This window comes from Haliaeetus leucocephalus, unplaced genomic scaffold (genome assembly GCF_000737465.1).
Source record: "Haliaeetus leucocephalus isolate CR32 unplaced genomic scaffold, Haliaeetus_leucocephalus-4.0 Scaffold92, whole genome shotgun sequence".
In the NCBI taxonomy this organism is placed as follows: domain Eukaryota; kingdom Metazoa; phylum Chordata; class Aves; order Accipitriformes; family Accipitridae; genus Haliaeetus; species Haliaeetus leucocephalus.
Window position 1 is genome coordinate 10297302 of NW_010972528.1, and position 19527 is coordinate 10316828.

Consider the following 19527-nt stretch of genomic DNA (forward strand, 5'->3'; position numbering starts at 1 on the left):
GTGTAAAGCATTCTCAGCCAGAAGTCTTGCAAAGCATTATCAGAATAAAGATAAGTGTGTGGAGAATCACTATGTTTGGTTTCATTTATTGTAATAGCTGTGGTTAAAATGTAGATCATACTGCTGTTTTGGATTGCAGTCTTAATTCAAAAAATTGCAATCATCATAGGTGGATTATATCTGCATCTTTTCAAATAGACGACAAAATATATTTCTGTGCTGTTTTTCCCTAAAGAAAAATTGAAACATAAGAGGCAGGAGTTTCAAGTAGCATCACAACATTTAGTTGTCAAACTATGAATGGAAATTGCCATCATAGGGACTGTGTGTTTACTCTCATGCTTCAAAAAACCTGTGGTGAAAGTGTATCCAAGAAGAAAGGAATTTCTTAAAAAAAAAAAATCAAATAATATCTTAGTAGATGAGCAGTGATTCAACAGAACTAAAACAAATATTAATTGAAAAGAACAGAGGAGGAAGTATGTTGTTTGGTGAACAGCACTCACTGGAGCAGTACTGCATGTGACGGTCTATCCAGCAATTCTCTTCTGGAATGCAATTCCATTGATCCACAACACTCACCAGCGTCCTGTCTGGCATCTGAGTTGCCTTTCCTAAGTTGTATCTTCCCATCATTGTTTATTTTAAATACACAATGCTACTCTCCTGCAGTTTTATGATAAAACTTGGTATGATAGTAGTATAGAGTTGCTGACTGTTAAGCAGTGACAGGCTTTGGTTGTCTACCCCTTATTAAAATGTTTCAGTGTGTACCAGCAAGCTCCACTGCCCAGTAGCCAACAGGATCTTTTTTTTTTTTTTAAACAAATACATATGACCTTCATGACTGGGCACATATCTGTAGTGAGATATCACAGAATCTGTAACCAGAAGAGAACCAGTACTAGTAAAATTGTTGTAATTATTTCAATTTCATTTGAACAGTTTATACTGCCCTTCACCTTTTCTCAACCCCATACATTGCTTTGTTAGGTTGGCCAGTCCCACTGTAGACAGCTTTCAAATGTAATCGGTTGCAAGCCGGTTTGTTATGTACCAAATTCTGCGTGGCCCTGCCAGGCTATTGGAGTGGCTCCCACTAGTGCCATCCTGAAAAGGCATGGAAACATGTGTCTCCACAAATGCAGTAGCCTGCATTCTCGGAGTTTAAATTAGCCTGCTCACTGAGATGGTACTTATTGCATAGTGTCTCAATGTAAGCTCGTAATCGGACAAAATTAGAATCTTAAGATACTCAGACTTGCAGGGTAGGAGTTTGGGTCTAAACAATCTCTGCAGTTATCCTGATGTGTTTGTTCAGATTTTGTCAGATTCAGAGCTTTATTTTGTACATATAATTCATAGGCTGTTTTGTCAGAACAGAGCAAAGTGTTGAAAGTTTCCTATCTGTACAAAGTGTTTATCTGGTCTGTTAGTGTTTTCATCTCATACACTGCAGGTAATTTTACTACTGTTCAGAATAGTGAAAATTTGGTGAAAAGCTGGTCTTCCTCCATATGCTGTGGAATTATTCAAGATGTACTTGTGAAACTTCTGTCTCTTCCAAATGTGACTCATTTCTGTCATCCTGTGGCCCTAAGAAGATGCGTTTTAAATAAGTATGTCCACTTTGAAAGATATGTTATTGCTGAGTCGTTTTCTTAAAAGTCAGTGTTACTTTGTAAGGGCTAGGTTTCCCCTATCCTCCTTCCCTGTAAAGACCTTCTTTCCTGCATATCTTACCTTTCTGAGATAAGATTTCCTTCTGTCAGCATTTAATGTCATGTGAGCATCATCAAGCTGGTAATTTCAGGTTGGTGATGTTGTGTGATGGTTACAGAGTGGCCACTGGTATAGAATACACTGATCAGAAAGGGTGCAGAACATTGTAAAGCCATTCACAGTGATGGGAATCAAACATTCCACAGAGTGGAGACTAAAAGGTGCTTTGTTAGGAAGGCATTCCGTACCTGCTGCTGCTTTGGGATGTGTGGGGGAATGGGTAGATCTCTAGGAATCTCAAATAAGGAGGTTTTGCCACAGCATTACTTTTTCCTTGCTCTCTGCTCTAAGATTCAAGAAATTCTTTTAAACATTGTAGTGCAGAAGGCTAAGTGTACGAGTTGATTTTGTTTTTTTCCTTCTTATCCTCAGCTGCTTACTGCTAATAATTTCGTTTTACAGAAACTGAGCCTGTGAATTCATACTTAAGATAGTGCTATATGCTTTTGACTGTCTTCAAGAGGATCAGACAGTACAAAATGCACTTCATTGGTTCCAAGTATTTGTATGCGTTTGCAATAGTGTGTTACAAATCCAGTCCTGGGATCGAGTTCATTGCATCATTATCTACAGATTTTTGCAGCTAGATGTGTCTCCTGTACCTTACCATACACTTATTAATATGTGGGACCATCATTCAGATGATAGTCTGAATATTTCCAGAATGTTTTACAGTATTTCTGTTTTCCAAGATGGTTGATAGTTAAGTCTGGCCCTCACAGACATGGCAGAGGAGCTCATGAGAACATTTTGGCTGAATTTGTGATGACGTTTGTGAGGTAGAGGAGCAGTGGCTGCTGTGCTGGTAACAGAGACAGACTAATTCCAGGGCAAGGCAGCTTTCAAAATCAAGTGAGCATCATGTGACTGTATGTGTATAATTTAAAAGAAAAAGAAAAAAAGCTAGAACTTCAGCACAGCCTGTCTCTCCAGTATATAAGAAGTGAAGCAAATGAATACGGCCTTGAATACACTTTTTAATTTTTCAACACTGTATTTTGCCAACTTTAGTTCACTCTGTTGACTGTTCAGTGAGACCGTTTTTAAATTAAAAAGGAATACACGGTTGAATTATTTATTAAACAAAAGGTGCTTCCGTGCATGCAGACTACCTGGGTTTTGAATTTCTTTTACTGTTGGAGTTGGAAGAAAGTGCATTGCTAATAAGTTAAGAGATGGAACAATCCTCCTTTTTCTAAAATAAGTCTTCCTCTGTCTCTGAGGCAGACAGTAAGCTAACTTGTGTCTGTCCAGTCACAAAAAAATGCCCGATCTTCATTCGAATGTCTAATTTTGACCTTACTGTGAAGTTGTTTCCTCAGTTGGGTAGGCTCCACAGAGACAAAATGTTATTAAATTCTGGTAGAGAAATGTGCTTGCAAATAATTCAGTCTGGATTATCTCCTAATTTTATAGATGATCCTGATGGGTTAAAATATGTATTTGCTGGTGGGTTAATGTGGAGGAACTGTAAAGAAGTGGAAGAAGGCTTGCAAAAACTTTATACCACCTTACCATCAGCCTGTATGTCCCCTGAGGTTACCAGTTCATCTTAGGGGGGTGATAAGTACTTTGTACAACTACCTTTGCTTTCCTCAGTCCCCATTAATTCCTCTGTGTTGGTGTTCCAGACTTGTGCACAGCCAGTGTTTCCTGTATTTTTGGAGGAATGTGGCTTCCGAGCACCTGATCTTTCTTGTCTCCTTCCCCAGATGAAAACAACTCCTAGCTTCTGCTAGACTGTCTGGACTTCAAATCCCTGTGGCTGATGGTCACAGGGAAAGTGCTGTCAGGCTGGGAAACTCAGGCCTTCCATCAGGTTGGGAGCTGTGGTCTCCATAGCTTACTTAAAAATTAGAGGGCTGTTTTACCTGGTATTGGAAAAGGAATTAATTCACGGAATCTGAGGGAACATCTGTCCGAGAGGTTGATATTTCTCGTCACTGATGTGGGACTCGATAACTAGGTTTATAGTGATATAAGAAGTGTGATGCGCTGCAAAAGGCTGGCCATGGCAGCAAAGAGGCTTTAGAGGAAAGTTGATGAGACCTGCCAGGACTCTGAAGAACTCCCAGTCACACTGATGTGTGGGAGGGTGGTTGCGAGCCTGTAGCTTTCCTGTGGAAGGAAAGCAGTGAGCAGTAGCAAGTGGCTGGGCACACCCTGGCTTTGATAGCTACAGATGGAGACCTAAAAGATTGCAGGGCCACAGTCCAACACCAGCACATGTAAAATAAGGCTCAGGATTTAGATAACTCTGTTCCAGCATACTGACGTGCATGGCCACAATCCAACTCCAACACATGCAAAATTAGTTTCAGGATCATTCCAGCATACTGAAGCCTATGCCTAAACCAGTTATTGCCACAAGCTCAGCTAAATCAGAGAAGACCATTCAAAATAGTATTTTTTCTCTTTTTACCAGGATAGTTCAGATGAAAAATTTTGTGTTTTCGTAGTAGAAAAAGGAAACTGGATTATTGATATATCAGCTCCATAGGCAGCATTTAATATTTTTATAGCCCACAAATAGCATGTTATTCTATTGGTGTACTTTAAGGCTGTTTTACAAAACATGGATACAGGTTGACCCAGTTATGTACTTTTTGAGATACATCATTAGTATAAAAAAATTAATTCCCCCATCCATATAATATCATGTTTAAAGTCATCATGGTCTTAGTATGCCCACAATACACTGGTAAACCAATGAGGAAAAAAAAATACCGAACAGTTAAAGGATCCCTTCTCAAGATTGGAAGTAATGAATTTAATCAATATTTTTCTGTTATAGCAAAACTCATGTAATTAACATATTTTATTTATAGAAAAAGAGTGCTAGTAAAATAGATTCAGCAGTTCAGAGTTGCTCGTAAGTATTTCTTCAAGTACAGCTCATTTTTTGCGAAATGGGGAAAGAAGTTAGAAATTATACTGAAGTGGCATGTACCAAAGAAGTTAAATGGAAGAAAAATTATTTACAGAGGTATTTCTATTAGCTCAAAGCAGTCACTTAGTTTGAAGGCAGCACTGGAAAGTGAGAAGTAAGAAAATACAGATACTGGAAAAGTCTATACTATCATAGTCTGTCCGAATGTTGTAACACACACTGTGACATTACTCACTTTTTGGAGACTCTGTCAGCACCTCTGTAATCAGCAATATGTAAGTGGATTGACAGTCTTTAATTCTCTCTTATTTTGTTGAGGGGGAAATTAGTAATTTAGCTACCTGTGGAGTTGTTTTTATGTGACTGATTCTATTGTTGCTTTCTTTCTTATTGTCATCTACAGAAAGATGTTCCTGTGACATTTTAAATAATTTACATTTTTCTTTATTAGAATGAATTTTTATAAAATCTGGTGACCTGCTGCCGGCACCTCCTATGCTGATTTTGCCACCCTGTGATAAGATAATAATAATGAAAAGGGTTTTTCTTAATCAATAGTATGCAAAAACTTCTCCAATGATACCTGGTGCCCTGAGAGCTACTTATCATGTAGGCAAGTCTGTGGTTCTGACTTGAAAAAATTATTTGTTTGGTTTTTGGATTTCTTTAAGCCCAGCAACTCAGGGTGAAACTTGGCTAGTGTAGTTATTAAATATTTTCATACAAGTACTCAAAAGATTTTAAGAGATATTAATGGATTTCGAGAACTATGTGGAGTTGGGTGTTAATTTGTGCCTTTTAAAATCTCACAGACTCTGCATTGTTGGGCATATGGGAAGAACCTAGAGAAAATAGGTTCAATACCACTCTCTTCCACCCAGATTCACTGTCTTTCCTACAGTTTACTGACACCGTCTTGGATTTTCTTCATAGTGTAGCCTCTACACTGTACCAAATGATTCTCTTTGTCCCACATGTAGTTTAGGAACAAGATAGAGGTCATAATGAAGTGTGCCTTACCTGTTTGGTTTATAGGTATGTAGAGATGCTAACATGTGGAAGAAACAGGGTAAGTATGGAAGCAAGAAGGCGGCAATATATTCATTCACAGAAGTCCAGTTAATGGTTATTTTAGTTGATTAGCTAGCAACTTCATTTTCTCCCTCATGAAATTGCCTCCACAGATCCTTACTTCTGGAGCTTAATCAGCAGTAGCAATCCATCCCAGGAGTGGGAGATCAGGAGTACTTAATTAAAGAGGGACTGTAGGCAACTCTCCCAAATTGGATATCTGATCTAGCCTTGGCATCAGGAGAGCAATGCTAGGTAAAAGTGTTTATCAAGCTCCATGTAGCCACTCTGCAAATCTCAGAGATGGGAATATGATGCAGACAGCCTGTAGAAGCTGCTATAACCTGAGTAGTATGGGCTTTAAGGCCATCTGGTACCTGAACACCTGCCTACAAATAACACATACAAATCCAAAAGATGGTCCAGTTGGATAGCTTCTCTGCTTAGATTCCCCACTGGAATTTTCTCCAAAAGCAGTAAACAATCTTTCCACAAATGAAGTGTGGAAAGACCATGTCCTCTCTGGTCAGTAATCAAGTGCCCATTTCAAATTTAGGTGACAGGATCAAAGCTAAAACATGGAAGTCAAGGGTTTGGGTAAGAAAACTAGTGAGACAGGCTTTCATGAGAATCACAGACCACTGCTGGCATGAACATTTGGTAAAAATCCAGAATATTCTAAGCTGGTTTTAAGAAAAGGAGGAGAAAACCATAGAAAGTATGTCATATGGAAGGTTTGGGAGCTAACATTGCTATCAGAAGTATAAATGAACAGCAGAGTAAATTTTGAGGATAGATGACAAAGAACATTGGCAAAATACCAAGGAAAGATCCATGAGTACATATTTAAGCCCAGCATTGCTGATCCAAAGAGAAGTATCTGCTTTGCTTGTGAAGATACATGTTCTGGACAGAGAAGTACAATAAGGTGTTCTGGCAGCTCAGATGTGCACTTCTGAAGAAAGCAAGAACAAGCAGAAGCTCATCACGGAGGGTAACTAGCATTACATTCAAGAGAGCAAACAGACCTATTGTTCTGATAAATGACAAAGTACATCCTCTTCTGAAGTATCCACTTTTCCTGTGGAAAGATTGTACAAGTCTAGTGGAATTTCATGAACCTCATCTGGCAACCTCAGTGGTTTGGGATCTGAAGTGCTTTGATCTATACAGTCAAATTAAGGAAGTGGGATTTCAAAGCCATGGGTTTGGAGTAGCAGAACTGAAAAGCAAGTGAAGGAGTTGGATGGTGGAAGAGTCTTGTATGTGAAGAGCTTAGGAAAGAAGACAGCAAACAAAATTTTGAAACAAACCAGCAAAAATGGTATTAGAGGGAACAATGTAGTGATCTGAGGTCATTTTGCTGCAAGCGTAGCTCTCATTAGGTAGCTGGAGGTTCCAGGATCTAGTGTGATACCATAGAAGTGAAGACCATTTAACCAAAGATGAGCACTCTCATGGCCATGCTCTGTGTATTTCCGATGTTTGTTGACTTCATTGAAGGACTGTGCACAGGTCTGACTGCATAAATTGCAAGTTACACCTTTTAATTATACCATTTGTGCATGTGCGTGTGTTTTTAGAATGGCCTTAAAAGTCATGAGCACTGGAAGAGGATGAAGAAGTTTGATATGCCTGCATGTGCATATATTAAAAAAAATTCTTCAGCACTCTTTTCAGTTTCATTTTGATTCAATTTTATCAAAACTAATATTTCAATAATATGCTAAGGTCCTGATTCAAATCTAAGTGTTGAAGTTTCATTGAATTCAATAGGGCTGGAGAGGTATACAGTAGTGAGACTAAAGTTTTAAGCTTACTTTCTTATGCTGAGCTAAGAATATGTGTGATGGTTTGCAGTGTAATGATATTTCACTGTAATCTTCTTGGGGCATGGACCACATTCTGTTGATTTTGTACAACTGAACTCAGTATCGCTGATTAATAAAACAATAAATACAGAAAATGAACTATTTTGTGTTTTATTAACAGCATGCATTTCATATAGTATTTCATTTTAAATAAGTATAAAATCATACCCTCAAATGGTAAGATGTAATTGCTGATCATGTATCTCTTTGTTCCAGACACTTTTATAAAAGTGTATGTATTATGTATGATGCGACCTTCAAATGTCATGAATGCGTTGTGCAATAAACTGTCAATATTTGTGGCTATAAGGTACTAGATGACTTTTACAATAATTGGAACAGCTTTATTAAAAGCTTGGATCACTCAGCTGGTTAAAGAGAAAGACACAGGCCAATGTTTATCTGGGAGTTCCCTTCTGTGAACTGTTAAATGAAAGATACTGTAACGTGCTTAAGATGTCTTCTTTCTTTAAAAAAAAGATACAGTTAAAAAGGTCTCATGCAAAAAATATTCTCTTAGAAAAATCATTTGTTTTTCAGTATGCTTAATTTTCAGTCCAAACTGAGTTCTGTAAGTTAATGGCAAGTAAACAACCCTGTTTTTTAAGTACTACATCTGATTTTCTGTGTGTTTTGGTCAAACAATTCTTTAAACAAATCAGGCAGCTAAAATGATGTACTCAGAAACCGTGTTTGAACTTTGATTATCTTAAAAGGTTTTAAAGTTTTAGAACAGTTTGAGAAGTAAGACTGCTGAGAACTCCAAAACAAAAACTCTGCAGGGAATTTGATTAAAATGAAAAAAAGAGGATAAGAAACATTTTGTGATAAACAAAAGCTTAATTTTGGTTATGTGTCTATTGATGCCTCTTTGTTCTGTATATACAGCCTGTTGCATGTTTCTCAGAATGCGTACCACAGTGAAAAGCATTAAGATATAACCAACAATTGCATACATGCAGTGTTGTCATGCAAGGTGTTTTGCACCCATGGGGTGTGAAAACCACCAATCGAGTGTGTCGTGCAGGTACAGGCTTAAGGTGTGCGTGCTGCCCCCAAGTCACCAGCCTACCAGTTACTAAGAAATTGCTTAGAATATTTTAGCTCCTTTTCTCTTGTGCTTGAAATAATGCCTAGATAGCTCCCCTGTAGCTCGAGATATTGGCTATGACTACCGTTTGCCCACTTCTCAATGTTGCAAGTCTTACCTCATGTAAATGGTTATGGGCATTTTACTTCAGTTTGATTTAGATTGTATTTTAAATTTAAATCTGCTAATGCACTAATCGGTATCGGGGCAGTTTGTGCCTTTTGTTTGCCTGTGTGGTTCAGAGGGCTAAGTGGGAAGTCTGATGTTAGAAGCAGTATCTTTTTATTTACCAGTGGAACCTTTGGTATAATCTTTATTTCTAATAATACAATATGAATGCTGCTTTCTCACTAGTAGGCCTCCTTTCCAATTCTCTTCTAAAATAGCTCTCTGTTTAAACAAATTCTCTGCCAATCCATATTAATGCCTAACAGTTTAAGATTCCCATATATGGTCATTATAAAACCTAAATCCTTGATGAAACAATAGAGACAGCGAGTTGTTCCTGACCTAAGACATTAGTAACTCTTTCCGGAGGCCCAAAATATAACTGTAATATTTAGTAATATTAGACTCTTTCATTTGAAGCCATGAACTTCACTAGCAAAAAAGTGTAGTGACATCTGCTAATGGGATTCTAATTTCAAATTACAAGCACTGGGCCAGATTCTGTTCTCATTTACATCAAAGCATGCTAATTGAAGCTACTTCAGGTAGCTAGAAAAATATGGCTAATTATATCCCTAATTATATTCCTGTTTTCCACTATTTTCAGTATTATTAAAGCTTTCTCTAAGGAATAGGCAAGAAAGGTAAAGCATGTTTTCCCAGAAACTTTGTGTATCCTATACTGCTTCCCAGGGAATTAGGTGGTTGAGTCCAGGCATGCTTGCATAAAGGTGGTAGCAGTGACAGGATTAACACACTGAATGTCTTCTGACTTCCTTCTTGACATTAGATTCAGGATATAATTTTTCCTGCCACAAAATCGGCTAATTTGGGTGGTTTATAGGTCATAAAAAAATAATAATTCTGTGGTCACTACTACTTCTTGTTGCACCATGTTTCATTAACTTTCACAAGCAGTTCTAAAGAACTACAAATATTTTGAATTTCAGAAATACGTGAAAACCTGGGATTATGTGCAGCTTTAAAGGCTTCTGGCCACATTTTCAAAGGATTCTTTAGTGTCTGAAAAATGTGCAAGAGCAAACACATACTTGTAAGTGTGATTACCTATTTTGTGAGTTGGTTACCTTTTCAATGTGATTGCCTGGTTTTGGCTAATTTGGCAATCCTCGGGTCGACAAATTCCAACTGACTTCATTGATAATTTAGTCTGCATGAGGACTGTAATTTAGCTCCTTTGAACATGAAAACACTTCTTTGTGAATCCCTGCACTTTCACGTACATGCAGCATATAAATACTCTGGTAAAATTTATGGGGCATATATGTAGATGCTCCTTTGAAACTTTGGCTGCTAACATGACTGAAGTCAGTGCTGCTACCTAACCAACTGAAAACAGGTTTCTTTTTACAGAAGCAATCAGTCCTTTTCTAATCCCATTTGTAGACTCATCCCAGACAGGTAGACCAGTCGTACAGAACATATATGTACATTTCAAATAATTCTTTTTCTTTTGCTCTTCAAATGACTGGCTAGAGGGCTTCTGCTTTGAGTACACAGATTCACTATCCACCTAAGTTTGTCTTCTCTTTTCTAGAAATATCCACTGAAGTTGTCATTGTGTCTGTAGCATCTCTACCCATGTGCTGAGGGCACTGCCAGCCGTGGCAGTGGCTCATTTCTGGGTAGACCATTTCTGATACCTAGTAAGATACCTGCTGTAAAAAAGGATTCACTGGTGTGCTTCTCACTTTCTTTTAACCTGCTACAGTAAAAGTGCTGCTGGCTGAAAACTGTTTATTGGGATTATCTGGCGCTCTGGAAATTTCCTTTCCGGGTACTGTGGGGATGTGAAAGCAGCCTGCAGCACTACATGGATCAGCTCCATGCTAGGCGAGGAGTGGTGGCTTTTTGCCCCTCCTCTCCTGCGAAGTGGGCATCTGTCTGAAGAAGGGCTAGCCTTCAAATACTGATCTTATGGTTTGCTTAATTTTAATTTCAGTCTGTGCAGCAAATAGATTTGCTCACGTTTTGGCCAAATTGGCTCTTTAGTTATGTGGCTAATCGCCACCTTCTCATATGGATGTTAAAGTGAACTTTCTTTCCTTGCATTTGTCCCACGAGAACATGCCCACAGTCAATTATTAAGTGTAGCTGAGGCATGGTGCACAAGATGTCCCTGTCATACCACCCCAGAAGCTGCTTCCTGGCTGAATTCCTGTGTCCTGTGCCATGGAGCAGTATCGCCCACCCAGCAGGTACAGCAGGCGTAGCAGCTGGAGGTCTCATAGTTGTTGTGTTCTCCTTATACTGACACAAAGACCGGTTTCATATATAGAACTGAATGTTGCTTTCTGCACTTCTGTCCATGACTTTTGCTGTGAACAGATGATTTCAAAGTCAAAGGAAAGCTCAGGGAAAGTTAAGTTCAGAGACAAGGCTCAGAAGCCTTACATCTAGCTTGTACATCTATACAATATTTTATACTCTGTTCTGTTGTTTCCTGCACTCCAATCAGGAAAGGTAGGGATGGGCAGGAAGACATTCAGGACGTAGACATGCCTATAATGGAAGCAGATAGTAAAAAAAGCAGTCTAATCTCACGTGCATCGAGTGCACATCATGTAGACCACATAACTCGGTGAACCACAATGGCTGTAAGATAAGTAACTGTTCTCTTTTCTTCCTGATGTTTTATCCTCGGAATTGAGCAGCCCAACAACAGTAGCTCAAATCCCGAGTAAATCATAAATTAAATTAATTTGCTGGGGCTAATCCTAGTTCAGCTTTGTAAAACATTACTACAGTTTTGCACAATTTAACAGAACTGGGAATTTCTACTTAGGAAGGAGGACTCAATAGCAGGAGAAATGGGACGCCAGAGGTGTAGAATACACGATTATTGGTAGAGCTGAAGATTTTTCATTCCCCACATACACTGTTGTTGGCATAGTCTGTATTCACCAGTTTGCGTCTTAAGTTTTTCCTTGCTGATGTCTCCTTTTTTTGTGTCACTTCCCCCACACACACAGACCTTTCACTTTCCATAGATTGCTTTAAGAGACTTGGTATAAGAAAACCTTGGTAACAGAGTCAGTGACACTTAAATGCATTTTAAAGTTAAGCACATTTTAAACTTAAGTGCCTTGACAAATAGGTATGATTTCCCCAAATGGGGCCCTAGTAAGAAGTTGGGGTGGCATTTGATGGGGAGCGTCGGCAGCCTTGAACATATCTTTTCATTGTTTGAAATAAAAGAACTTAGATGTAAAGCTGCTCATTCAGGTAGCGATGGCCTCCAGCGCTTCGGTGGGCTTTGTAGGCAGAGGAATTCAAAAGAAAACCCCTCAGCCCAGCTTTAAAGTCTTAGGAATGCTTTCAGTGTGGGAAGAAAAATTCTTCAAGGTAAGGCCCCTGTTGGAGCAAAGCCTTTGGAGCTATCTACTGTATGTCTACTTAAATCTAAAAGAAAACTCTTCAGACCACCCACATCTTTCTTTGCTTCATTGTTGTTTTCAGTTTGCTTTTTCAGAGGGATTAGTGCTAGAGTAAACTCCATCGTCTCGCTGCCTTGAAAAAATTCAATTTTGTGTAAAGTGAAAATTAGACTCTTAAATCTGCAAAGCGAGCTGTTTATCTTACAAATTTATTCTTTTTTATTGGGCCACACATATTCTAGATAGAAAGATAAAAGGCAAATGGATAACAGGCCATCATTTAGAGTGACATATAGCAAAACATAACTAGTAGACTTATTCGGTAAATTCCTCCTGAGTGACTTGTTAGCGTTATCTATATATTTATCTATAATGCTCATATAGTATTTATTGAAAACCAAAATAAAATCCTGCAGTTTATCATCATGCATTCTGTATTTTGCACTTCAGAAAAATCTTTTTGCACTCAGGAATTCATTTTTCCCGAAGCAGCTTAAGACATGATTATATACAAGTTTTGAGGAGAAAAAAAAGGGGAAAATCTAAACTCTTTAGGGAGATTGGAGTTATAGACTAGCGCCTATATATGTTTTCCTGGACTCCTAAAGACAAACTCCTGCAGTATGTTACTTTACATACTTGTGAATAATTCAAAATGACAGTTACTAGCTTTCTAAGTTAAATATTGTGCTTTTACTCTGCAGTCTAAGAACAATCAGAAAATGTTAAACAAGAATGTGATGTGAAAACTATCAGATTTTGCTTTTTGAAAAATAGCAATAGCTTGATTACATACATGACTAAGATAAGCATTTATATATATATAATTTTTAATCACTCTGTCATCCCCTTCTTTCAGCTTAAAGTGAAATAGTTTAGAGGGACCATTTTATAATAAATAATGAAATGCCTGTTAGTGTTACCTTTTCCAGAAATGTGGTATTTGGGTCTCTGCTACTGCGTGAATAGTTTTTATTATAGCCAAATGTTTAAGTCTTTCTTATGTCCCATCACTTCCATTTAAAAGGCAACGCTGTGTAAACTGCACTATGTTTCCTGACAGTTTTAGTTACATATCAAATGGGTAAAGACAGAACATTTTTAGTCAGTAGTTTATGGTTGAAATAATCAAGAGTCTGCATACAGATTTTAACTATATGCTCCCCACCTCAATATGACCCGGGTAGCTCAGCTTTTGCATAGGGGTGTGATGATGTGTCCATGTGTATTGCACCTCTGTGGTGTGCCAGGAGCATAAATCTGGTTCAGAATTTCAACATTTGCCATGGTACTTTTTGGTGAAGTCATGGATTGATACATCTATGTGATATTACATGACCCTGTAAGTACAAGACGGTAGACGAGCCTTGTGTGGTTTGAATAATGACTTTTTTAAAATGCCCTACATTTTTGCAATTTTTATGTCAGTCTTTTGTAAGTTATTTTGTTCGTAGCCTGCTTGGATAATAGCAGCTTATTCAAGACAGTTGAGGATGACTGTTTCTTTATATCAGGAGAGAGAAGAGATGTCCTGGAATCTCACCCATTGCACTACGATGCAAAGAATAAGTGTAGCTATGAACACTGAAGGAGAAAACTCAGGAGCTGCGGGTGAGAGGGAGAAGGAATTCCCCCTCATCTGACCAATTTTTTTCATTGCCTTTCCGATGATATTAGGTCACTCAGTAGGTCATGTGTTGTAACTCCAATGCTGAAATGTTGCGGCAGGAAGTTGATGAGCTTTGTGTGTAGATGTCGTCACTGTTGTTGCACCCCCCGTCACTGCAGTTCTGTTGTTTTGGGACGTTTTAATATACCGATGCAAACTTTTTCCCTCTAAAAGCATACAGATTTTCACAATACTTATAAATTAAATAGACTCAAGAAAACAACAATCTGAAACTTTGGGGGGAAAAAATAATAGGAACTAAGCAAAAGAAGAAATCAAACCAGCTGCTGACACAGCTGCTTCTTTTCTTGTATAATTCAGTTCAATATAAAGGTACCATATGCTGCTTAAAATGATGATAGGAAAGATGAAATAATTTAAGACAATAACAAGAAAATACATGAATTGTCAGCATTCTGTCAGATTTAAAGAATGAAATAGACAGGTGTAGTATTGACATGTTTAACTTTGTGTTGTGTTAGCAGTTTTAGTGAGAACAACTTCTGACATGTGCTGAAGTGATGTGAGAACATTTCTGTGTTGCAGACATTGGAGAAGAAGCTGGGAGATCTGTAGGAGTCCAGCAGCCAGCTTTACTGAGAGACAGGAGCCTTGGTTCTGCCATGAAAGACTGCCCTTATTGTGGAAAAACTTTCAGAACATCACATCACTTAAAGGTCCACTTGAGAATACATACAGGTGAGAGGAACAAGTGAGCGGAGCACTGTCGACACATGCCATGTGTGTGGGGGGGGTTAACATAATATGTGGCTAGGAGCCTTAATTCCCAGTGTAGATTTGGACTCATTAGTTGCAGAAAGTCTTTTGAGAAAGATATATGACAGTCTTAAATAAAAGCACAAGGAATGTGTTGTTGGATAAAGACCACTTTAATAGAATCATCTTTTCCCAGTTGAGGTTATTTCTGTCTCCTTCCCTGCTTCATCACTGTTTCCTTCAATTACCCTTGTCCTTCAATAGGCATAAGCCTATTGGTTTCAGACTTAGTTATACTAACTGCTTCAAAGGCCTTCCTTAGCATCTGCTTAGGGATTCTGTATGTTTTTCTCAGAGTTACTATTTTTGCTCCATTTAGCATGCTCATTTTTAACCTCTTGCTGTTCATATGAATACATCAGTTTCATGGATCTGCATTGTTTTTCACTAGAACTCACCCGACTCAGTACTTGTAAGTAATAAAACTTAGCATGTTTTGCACCATGGTAAAACTTACCACATTTTATTGTAGTAACAATCACAGCATTTCTACCCTACAGAGACTTACTACTCATCTGGATTCTCACTTTATTTTGGTATGTCACTTATTGGGTGGACTGCTCTCAATACTAGTAAACTATAACCACTCCATTTAAATTATAATACCTTGTTTGCTTAAAACTACCTATGTACTTGGTAAGGTTCATGTAGAGATACAGTATATGTTTAAGAAGACTTACTCTATCCATAATTAAAATCTGACATACAGTGTCGATACCCTCAGGTCCTGTTGACATCACTAGAAATTCTGTATATGGCCAATATGATGCTGTTTTCTTCCAAGTCTTAGGTATTGTAGTGGGCCTTGGGACAGTATGCAAAACTGAAGATTCAGGATACTTCTCTTTGGAAACAGACGTAGTGGGCACTGTAATTGTGGAGTCATTTTCTTTTTAAACCATTTTAAATGAATTTCAGAATTTTACTGCTACTTTTCTAATTGATAGGTAAAATAAATTGCACGAAGAAGTACTTTCCAGTTGTACCTCCTACTTGAATGACTTATTTTTAATTTTTATCTCACTGAAGTATCAGATAAGCATTATTTTCCTCCCTTCCCCAAATCAGCAGTCATGTTTCTCCTATGTGCTTGCGCAGGTGTAATACTTAATGTTGGGTTTGCAAACATGAGGCCTGATTTTGAAAAATTGAAAATGGAAGCTGAAAATTATTTAAAGAAAAAAATTTCCTTGTTGAGATGGGAAAGTTTGGTCATTGTATTTTTATTATTCTTTCTTTGGATTGTGGAGTAGGAGTATACCACACTGGTTTGATCTGAATTTTAAAATTTGGCACCCTAATGTAGTTTTCTCTGATTGGATTGCAAACCATTTAGGGCAGGAATATTCTTTTCTGTGTGTTGGACTTTGTTTAAAAAAAAAAAAAAAAAAAAGAAGAAGAAGAAACACAGTGAAAAACCCTATTTGTGTACTCTCTAATGTAGTAAAAGTAAATAAATGGTACTTATTTTATTGGAAAATAATCTTGTAACTATGAGGTTTAAACAGTTTGATATTTTTACTGTTGGAGATGCAAAAAAAAAATTTCTTTAAAATAACCTGAGGATACCCATCTCTCCCTTTTGCTTTATTATATAGTGGTCATTTTACTCTTGTTTGGCAGTGATTACGCATTTGTTATTTGTGGCTTAGAACTAATGGAAAGTAAATTAATTGCAATGGAAATATTCCATAAAACTTGCATATTAAAACTGACTAAGCAAAATTAAAATGAGAAAAAATAAACCATGTATAAAATAACAACAACAAAAAGAAAACATCATACAGACTGTTGAAACATTTGCAATATATTTAAAAATCATTATAATTTCAAAATAGATAAAGATCAATTTCCATTAGGTTGAGAACAAAGTATTTGTAAATAATGACAAGAGTATGTTTAAATGGAGCAATGTTTTACATATTGGAAATAATCCTAATATTATAAAAATGTAAATTGGCAAATTACTAGAGTTATTAAATAAAAATTAAGTTGCTTTGCAGTAAGTGGAAATGATGTAATAGATACTAGTTATTAAACAAATATTGGTTAGCTCATACTTATCAGGGACAGTTTCCTGCCTTTTATGTCACACTCTGTCTTTATTATATGCCTGGATCATATAACTGACTGATAAAAAACACTTTACTGTGTTTCTCCACTACATTAACTCAATTACTGTTCTTGTTCTCACAGCACCTGTTTGTTAGAGATGAGCTCAAGCAGTTCAGCAGAAGTCAGGTTCCTTCGAACATCTGTGTGTTTGGAGGCACACGAGTAGGTTGGTTTGGTACGCATGCCAAGACAAGACCCAAAGTCTGATCCAGCCAGGAGGTGCTTCTGTGGCATTTGGCCCAAAAAAGCTAGAGGAACCATTTAATCCTCCACAAGAGGAGGAAGCTGTGCTCTGTTTTAGAAGAATTAGCTGGTGGCTTGGGTTGCTTCTTTTTTCCGTTGGGTATTTCATGGTTGCAACCTTCTCCACACTGAGTCTCGGTTTCTCTGTAGTTTGCTATCATATAATAAGCTTCTGAAGGGAAAAAAAAAATAATCAAGGTTTTATTTAGCACGCTCAGTTGAGTCCTAACACACAATTGTAGAGGATTTTTCTTCTTATCTAATTCAATGATATTCAGCCAGAAAGAGCTTTAAGGGGGAGATAGTAAGATATGATTTCTGATTGTTCCCATGTGATAAGAAGAAAAGGGCATAATTATGTGAAATCGGTTTCTCCTTTTTCTTGCTCTAAAAACAGTTGAAGGACGAGACAGTTCCTTAGTACAACCCCGAGAGAAGAGAGGAAGGACTCTGAGGGTAAAATGCTTCAGGGCCTTGGGGCTTAGAGTGGACAGGCAGAACTCTTGTAGCCCTCCTAGATGACTTCTTTCTGTTGACCAGTGAATAGGGATGGGCTATATGGTCCTGCTTCTTCAGAGCTACCTACTCAACTCACACAAACACACTGTGTGAAGAGATGCAGAAACAAGGGCAAAGCATGTATATGCACCAGTAGTGCATAGTAGATGTGGGTGGACTGGCCACTTTGTGATTCAGCTTCCTGGTTATAAAATAATATATAATACAGCTGAGAAGGTTATAACACAGAAGGCTTAGAGATGCTCAGACTTTGTGAAAAAGAAAACCATCTAAGTATCTCAGACCTATAATGTGCCATGAGCAGATGCTTCCAGAGTTTCCATTTTTCCCCTCTGGGGGTAGCAATTTAAGGTTCCTTCATTCAGGGAGCTGAGCAACTTTATGTTCTTGAGCACTCTCAATTCCCACTGAAATCAAATAAATAGGTGTGGTTTTTACTTCACATGCCTAGGCCTTTGGACTGCACAGAAACAGTGAAGTGTAAAAAATGAAAATTTCTTTTGTTCTACCTTTGACAAGCGATCCATTATGTAGGGGCCGGTTTCAGATTAACTCTAGCACCTCTTTGCACCTTGTGTTAGTATTCAGAAGCTACTGCAGATATAGACCAGTTTGGTTTGTGTGGTCATTAGGTGCTCAGGTATATTCCCAGTATGACTGGCACAGCTACATCCCTTGACTAATGAAAAAAGAATAATGTGCAAGAGCAAAGTAGATCCCTGAAGAAGGTTTGGCTTGCGCTAAACAGAAGAAACCTAAGAAAGAGAGGGATAGGAAGAAAAAACTTGGCAGGTCTGTGTCCATTGACTGAGAGTATGTTACGATATGTATGACACACATCTTACATGTATTAGATGTATTATATACATTTACAGTGTTGCTACGTTTTCCCTTGGAAATGTGACTAGCCAATTTTAAAACTTGCTTAGATGAACTGATGAAATACAGTAAAAATGGTGCTGTTTTAAATGAATTCAGTTCACATTTTCTTCCTAAAAAAAGACTGCCTGTTGCCATTCTCTGAAGGCGCTTGTAGTGGGATGAGCAATATGAATAATTAAGGAAAATGGGTATGTGTGCTCCAAGAGGAGACAATTTTGGTATTGAACATCCTTTATTCTTACATTTCTAAGATGAACTAAAAGGACTTTTCATTTCTCTAGATTTCTCCAGATTTTCCATCCTTAACATTGTACAGCATGCCTTTTCTCCTGTCTTAATGACATCCCAAACTTTTGTTGAAAATAATTGATTGAATTTAAATTTCCTTAAAAGTTTAAGAGGTAATGTTACAGTATAAATTTCCTACCAAACACTAAGTAGGGAAATATCCATTAGTGAAATTAACTACAGTTTCTAGGTAGCTAACAATGTGCAGTATACAGTAGGGCATGGCTAATGAACACTGCAGTGGGTGATATTTCATTATACAAATTAATGCTCACATTTTAATGGGAAAGTCACATAATGAATCTCAGCTTCAGTGACAGCAATTAGAGACACAGATTGTCCCCTTCTGGACAAGGCACTGTTTAGCAATAAGCAGCTGTGTAAAAAGTCTTCAGGTTTACAACATATATATATGCTTTGGGGGAATTAGTGTACAGTTTATATTAATGTACTGAATCTTCCCTGCAAAGTAACAACCGTATTTATCTCTCTGCGTTTTAGCTAAGTAAAGACATGCAAAAATACTAAATGAATATTGCAGATAAGATATAAATAAAGGCAAATATTCAATTAGAAAATTTTATAAAAATTAAAATATTTTATTGTAATGCCGAGTGCACAATTGAAAGATCTTTAATAAACTGAGTCAAAAGCATCAAAAGTCTGTCCTTTTCAGGGTACAGGTAGTTTCATCTTAAATAATAGAGAAAAATCACTAGTAAAGGAAAGTAGTAAAGAGAAGAAGTTAACTAGTATTTCTGACA

At 37.5% G+C, this 19527-nt stretch overlaps 1 protein-coding gene across 1 annotated transcript in view; it reads left to right on the plus strand.

Moving 5' to 3' along the window:
* The window catches only part of ZNF536 (zinc finger protein 536), a 69438-nt gene that overhangs the window by 38668 nt on the left and 11243 nt on the right, over positions 1-19527 (plus strand). Inside the window, exon 2 of the mRNA XM_010585084.1 lies at positions 14486-14638. Coding sequence (XP_010583386.1) covers positions 14486-14638 — 153 coding nt within the window. The remainder of the gene's footprint in view (positions 1-14485; positions 14639-19527) is intronic.